General features: G+C 41.3%; 1 protein-coding gene across 1 annotated transcript in view; it reads left to right on the plus strand.

Moving 5' to 3' along the window:
* Positions 1-1,726: 1,726 nt before the first annotated feature.
* Positions 1,727-6,807, plus strand: part of esyt3 (extended synaptotagmin-like protein 3) — a 15,130-nt gene continuing 10,049 nt past the window's right edge. Inside the window, exons 1-11 of the mRNA XM_080037992.1 lie at positions 1,727-2,258; positions 3,220-3,261; positions 3,409-3,543; positions 4,047-4,123; positions 4,680-4,749; positions 4,837-4,926; positions 5,021-5,076; positions 5,214-5,334; positions 5,523-5,699; positions 6,083-6,165; positions 6,589-6,638. Coding sequence (XP_079894118.1) covers positions 1,902-2,258; positions 3,220-3,261; positions 3,409-3,543; positions 4,047-4,123; positions 4,680-4,749; positions 4,837-4,926; positions 5,021-5,076; positions 5,214-5,334; positions 5,523-5,699; positions 6,083-6,165; positions 6,589-6,638 — 1,258 coding nt within the window. The 5' untranslated portion in view covers positions 1,727-1,901. The remainder of the gene's footprint in view (positions 2,259-3,219; positions 3,262-3,408; positions 3,544-4,046; positions 4,124-4,679; positions 4,750-4,836; positions 4,927-5,020; positions 5,077-5,213; positions 5,335-5,522; positions 5,700-6,082; positions 6,166-6,588; positions 6,639-6,807) is intronic.

Consider the following 6,807-nt stretch of genomic DNA (forward strand, 5'->3'; position numbering starts at 1 on the left):
AATAACCTCAAGCACTCGGACGTGTTTACTGTTTTGTTGTTAGGTTTAATTCATTTAAAGGCAAATTCTCAGTCTCTACATTTGAGTGAAGCTTTAGTCTGTCAGAGGAGCATATATAGTGAACCGAGAAGTGAACACATCTTGATTTACACTCCAAATAAAAGTCAAGTAAAAGTCAGTTAAAAAAATTAAAAGTAATTTCCTCTGAAAAAATATGTAGTAGCTATATCTTTTCTGTGAATTGTTGATAAACACTAGACTATTTCAAAACCTAATTATCTCCATACTGGTATCTGGTTATGTAAACCAGTTAATTATCTACTGTATGTTAAAAGAAATAGTCAACACTTTTTAAATTATAGCCAGCCTATACAGAAAACAAAGTAAAACAATATACCTGTCAAAAAAACATTTTTAATAAAATAACCTCACCCTTTGTAAAGTATAGTCACATTATTAAGTTAGATTTATTTGTGACATCATCCAATGTTAAATAATGGTTAGAAACGTTTCTACAGTACATACAGCCACATACAATAGCCCCTACCCTTAGTTCAGTGTATGCTTTTCTAAAAAACCTATAGAATAAAAGATTTTTATATTTTAACAATTAATCTGTTAAGATTTATACATGTTCTCACTTCAGTGCCATAAGTGAAATTGCTTGTCACCAGAACACATATACCATATTAAGCTATTAAAGGTAAAAAGTGACATAAAAACATGAAAATCGAAAACAAATAGTTTAAGATCATACTAATAACCTCCTTCCAAAACTCATATCCAAACACATACCCACTAAAGATAAACAGGAATTCCTTGAGTCATACAGGATTATAAATCCACATCATCCAGTTGTTCTGAAGCATTGCTTGTCTCTGAGCCCCAACCAAAGCTTCCCCTTCACATCCAAGCTATAGGCCCTACACTTCAATTGTAGCTTCTGAGGAGTCAGAAGGCATGTGTGTGTAGGTCTGCAATTCTTTCTTTTTTCAGAATAAATTAAGCTGTGCATTTGCATTATTAAAACAAAACAAACAAGCATCCCTAGAAAGCTCAATCTTGCTCATGGATCTTCATACAGTTTTCTCATCTGTTAAATTCCTAAATATTTTCAAGCCCTGTTCATTAAGGTCAGCTTTCATTCTTGATGTTAATGTTCAGGTGCTACTTTTCCCGTGTATCTTCAGTACCACGACATACGATTTATGTGACTCCGAGTCCTGAGTGAGGTGAGCCGTTTGGTATCACGTCCATGGTTGTTTAAATTACAGATTGGTATGGCCGTGGAACAGATTTGTGGAAAAGGCTCCCTCTGCAGGCCTCACTGCTTCAGTGCAGAAACATTTCCCCTCGGTTATCTCCTGGTAGGCTATCTTGCTGAGATTTGTGGTTTCATAGGCATCATCACTCTTGTTCTGTTAGATCTCTAACAATGATTTTATACGACTAGCGCACTCACAAATGCATTTACAATGACAACATCCTGTAAGAAACGACAGAAAATAAAATTGATTTGTAGGAGTTAAAAACAGTGTAGGCGATAAATAGGTTTGGCCTATAATAACGCTATTGAAGTCACTGTACAGAAAAATAAAAAAATAAAATAAAGTAGCCTATGAGGTTGCTTTTTGCATTCATTTTTAGGGTGGAATTCTTCGTTTGTTACGCGCATTCCCCACCCATGAGCGCAGGTGTGCCTATAGCCTACCTGCCTTGAGAAAGTTTCAAACACGGAAGTTGTAGCCTAGCTGTCACTCATTTAACCACTGCACTGGCTTCCATGTGGAAATGTTTCTGTAAAGAGATAAGGAGCGAACCATCCAATCTGTTCAGACAGTGAGCGTAGTGAACAACTCTTTTTGGAATTCGGGGGAACCAGCCAGCGGGAGTCCGACCCAATGGCATCCGCCGGACAGATGCACCCAGGCGGCCCACCGGCGCAGACAGCGGGGCTCGCGGACAGCCTGTCTATCCACGGCAGCACGGAAAAGCTCAACTCGTCTGCCGTCAACCGCCTCCTGATGGAGTTCCTCGTGTACTTTGGCAGAGCCGTGTTCCTCTTCTACCCGGTGTATCTGACGGGCTACCTGGGCCTCAGTGTCAGCTGGGTGCTGCTGTGCATGGTCATGGCCACTTGGTGGAAGAAAAATCGCCAGTGGAAAGACGCGCGGATCGGAACCGCCATCCAGTTTATGGACAACGAAACAGAGGTGGTCAACAAGGAGCTGCAAAGTGCCTTGCAGATGGCAACATGGGTAGGCTAATATGTTGTGTGCTTATTTGTGATAACAGTGTCACTGTGGGGCCTGTAGAGGTGAACAAGCCAGAAAAAGAGATTCGTCAAACCTGTTTTTGCTGTGTTTATTTGGAAACAATTTTAGGCCTGATGTAAAAAAGAGGAAAACATCTTGAAAGTGTAGGCCTACTGTCTGTGGGACATATCATACTCTCTGTTGTCTCTGACTACTAGCCTACACACTGCATTTGCATGACATGCCTGACCTGGGTTGAACCTCCCAATGTTCAGTAATGGGTTCAGCCTCAGCCAAATGTGCTGTGTGTTGTTTCGCAGGAGGTTTCATCGCACCACCACAGTTTGGTTCCACCGCACCCTCTCAAACAGTGACTCATGGGAACTGAGCAGGGAGAGACAATTGGATGGAATTCTCCTAATGTCACAGGAATGCAATATCCACAATACAATCAGATTACATTTGAATGTTGGGAGAAGTGGCTTTAATTCATTCATTTTAAAGGATATGGAGTTAAGTCTTCATAATGTATTTTTGACTTTTCCGCTTTAGCATCTTTGGCAGAAACATATTAGCCTAGCCTAGGCTACAGAGTGTATTTGGAGAAGGGTTGTATTAGAACATGATTGCAACCTCTGTTACAGTCCACAGCTTTCATACTGCAAAGAAACGTTTGGTAAGCCCCGATATATGAAAACAAAACAAAAAAACAACTAAATGTGATTCTATTTATTTATTTTAACCTAAGGAATGCTGGAGTTTTTAAACTGATTTTATGTTGACTAGTCTAATCTTTTTCATAAGCCATTTGTCAAATCTGCATGATGGTTCATCATTACTAATTACTGACACGATCATTTTCTTCCATCACCACCATCCTGCATGCCACAGTGTTGTTCTGCATTGGACAAGACCCACTTCTAACTGCACTGTCATATGTTTTTTTTTATTCTTTCCCCCAAAGGTCCACTTTCCTGAGGTTGAGAAAGTTGACTGGGTTAACAAGGTACAGTATCGTCTTAGCTCACTGCAGCAATTTTCCAACTGCACTGTTCCATTTGTCTGCAAACTAAAACTTATGCCCTTGGTGTGATTTGGAGCAAAATTATATTTGCTGTTCGATCGAGGCTATTTCTTTGCTTTGTGGGTGCAGATATTGCAGCAGGCCTGGCCTTTCTTTGGCATGTTCATGGAGAAGCTCCTCAAGGATACCATCCAGAAAAGCGTCAGGGAATCCAACCCCGCCCTCAAGATGTTTACTTTCACCAAGGTCCACTTTGGACACAAGGTGAGTTTTCATCAGTCCTCTGATACTGGTGGACTGCTGCTGGTAGAAATGAAGCCATCGTATCTGAGTCTGCTCAACCTGCTGTGTAGTGTCTCATTAATGGTGGAGTCAGCGATTCTGTGGAACGCTTGTTGCCAAAATCTTTTTCCTGTCAAAAACAGTTAATATCTACTCACGATCCATACTTGTCCGTACTGTGTGTGTGTGTGCGCTGAAAAATAAATGGTGAAAAATAATCTTAAAATCTGTAAACTGGTATTTAAACAAAGGGTTTGTTACCCAAGGGGGCCCACTGTTGCTAATGCCGGTTTACACAGCTCAGGCTGTGTAATTACACTGGATTTTCTTTCAGTACACACACACACACACACACACAGTACTACAAACAGATAATGGATCGTGAGGAGATATTCGCATATTTTGACCACAAGTATTCTCCAGAATCGCTGACTTCACCTTGGCAGATGATGAGGCTCCTTTTACACTGTTTTCCCTGATTTCAGCCCCTCAAGATCACTGGAATGAAAGTGTACACCCATGAAGTGGATCACAGGGAGGTGATCATGGACATGAACCTATGGTAGGTTGGGACACATTGATCTCTTAAAGATCTGCATGGGTTGACCTGCCCTGCATCCATGTCCCCTGTGAACTGTCAAGCAGAGCCTGAAGTGGGTGTGCATGTTGTTCCCCTCTCACTTTCTCACTGTGTAATTTTTGTGAGCTTGATGAAATTGAAAACAAAATTAATTTACATTGTCTGTTTTATCATAATTTGCAATTACGTTTATTCAAGAAAGTTGATGTTAAAGAAGTTCATTATACAGTATGTGTGATGCAGATATGTTAGTTTGGCTGTTCCAATATAGAACTTTTTTATTGCTGACTTTATTGAAAAGGCGTGGGCTAAGGGGAATATGTCTCTTTATATTTAGTGTTTATTCGGTGCTGGATGAATTGTATTGTAGTGTATCTTGATTGTGTATACTACACGCTTTGTGTAGTGATAATGGTGTCATGTAATCCTATGTGGGATGGGCCACTTGTCTAGCATCACACATAAATAAAAATATAATTCATTCATTCATCAATAATTCATTCATCATTCATTTATTCAGTCACTGTTCCCTTTGCAGTTATGACGGTGACGTGGACATCGACGCCGATGTGCAGCCACCGATCACTGCCGGCGTCAAAGGACTTAAAGTGGGCGTCTCATTTCCCTGTATTCTCTGTGTTACCCTCATACATCATCACCATGTATGCTAACCAGTCTTGTCCTGAATCTTCCAGCTCGAGGGCATGATGAGGGTCATTTTAGAGCCGCTGATTGGCCAAGCGCCACTGGTGGGAGGAGTCACCTTTTTTTTCCTTCGCCGCCCTGTGAGTGCCCACAGACACACTGACGGTACCTGACTGTCACCGTTAAGCCATGCGATTCAGTAATAGGCTCTAAATGCTGTTTTTTCACCCCCAGACGCTAGAAATCAACTGGACCGGCATGACCAACCTTCTGGACAGCCCTGCCTTCAGGTGAGCTCCCACAGAGAACTTCAGAGCTCTTCTTAAGCCCATTTCTTGTCGGCCTTTTTTACTTGGCGTCCCAATGGGGGACCCAACAGTTTTATGTTCAGTTGTGAAGCTCTGGCATCTCACCCATCCCCTTGCAGCTCGTTGTCTGAGGGGACCATTATGGATATCATCGCCTCTCTCATGGTGTTGCCCAACCGCATGTGTTTTCCTCTCATAGACCAGGTCAAAGTGGACCTGATGAGGTTCCCACTACCTCGAGTATGTAAGATACACTTTCCATTTTACACATTGTATCCCCCGCAGTCACTTGTTCTTTGTAATACCAAACCGTGCATTACACATCTTGGCACAAACGTCCCCCATTAAAGCAGAGCTCTATTTATTATGTTTTGTGTCTTTTCGTCTCATGTGAAACAATATTGTTCATTTGAATCCTTGCCTTCCAGGGTGTGATGAGGGTCCACTTGCTGGAGGCCAGAGACCTGGCGGCTAAGGACACGTACATGCTGGGTTTAGTGAAGGGCAAATCAGACCCATACGCAAAGCTCAGGGTCGGTAACCGAGAGTTCCAGAGCAAGACCGTCAAAGAGAATTTGGACCCCAGGTGGAATGAAGTGTACGAGGTAGAGTGCCAGCAGCATTGTTTGCTGAATGCCATGCTTTGGGATCAAAATTAATATTGTATTGAATTATTCTTGTACCTTTTTAAAAGAGACATATTATCGGTGTATTGCATTGTATTCTGGTATGCAAAACCAGCAATCTGCTAAAATCATCACACGTTTCCTTGTTTTTGGAAGGCAAAGCTAACTACTTCCTGTCACAGATTGTGTTCTTACATCCCTTCTAGCAACTCAGTGAACGAAAGCTGAGCTTCTCTCCAGCATCAAGACAAAGTCCTCTAATTTGTGCTTTTGCAGTACTAATAACTATCATTGATCAACACAACACTTTCCTGTCTGAAAGAATTTTAACGGCATCCAAATTTCTCTTTGCCTGTGCGTAGTTTGTCGTCCATGAGGCCCCAGGCCAAGAGTTAGAGCTGGAGCTATTTGATGAAGACACAGATAAGGATGACTTCCTTGGAAGGTAAGAAGGACTTTTAATGGGTTTGTTAACATTGGTGTCCTGAAAACAACGTCATTATTAGTAAAGAGGGCAAATAACAAGAACCGAGCCATTCTGAGATCAGGCCAGAAAAAGATGAAAGTGAAACAAAAACTCTCAATGAAGAGGTCTGAAAGTGAGGTTACGCCTCTGAATCTAATGTACTAATACATCCTCCCCCAGCTTAGTAATATGGCAACTCTGCCAGCGACTGTATCGCTATTGGCTGGGAAATCACGTGAGCTTATTTGGGTAGAATCGCTAACTGGCAGTGCACTGATAGATGGCATTTGAATGTGTGTTACTGCCTACAGTACGCTTGATTCCTAATGCTGTAAATACATTACTTTGAAATGTTAGTGACATAAGGCTTTCACTCCCTGTCGTTATCATCTTTCACCATAGCTTTCAACTTGACTGCGGAGAAGTGAAGAGGGGAGATAGAGATGAAAAAGGTGAGCTTTAATTTCACATTGTTGATACACTGAACAAAGCCATTTGTGTCTTATAAGCACATTAGTAAGTAATATTGATTCCTCATGAATATATTTATAATCTAAATATAATCTAATAATCAATAATGGGGAAAAAACGTAGCAGCCAATAATGTTATAATAGATGTAA

Source organism: Ammodytes marinus (genome assembly GCF_949987685.1).
Source record: "Ammodytes marinus genome assembly, chromosome: 12".
Classification (NCBI taxonomy): domain Eukaryota; kingdom Metazoa; phylum Chordata; class Actinopteri; order Uranoscopiformes; family Ammodytidae; genus Ammodytes; species Ammodytes marinus.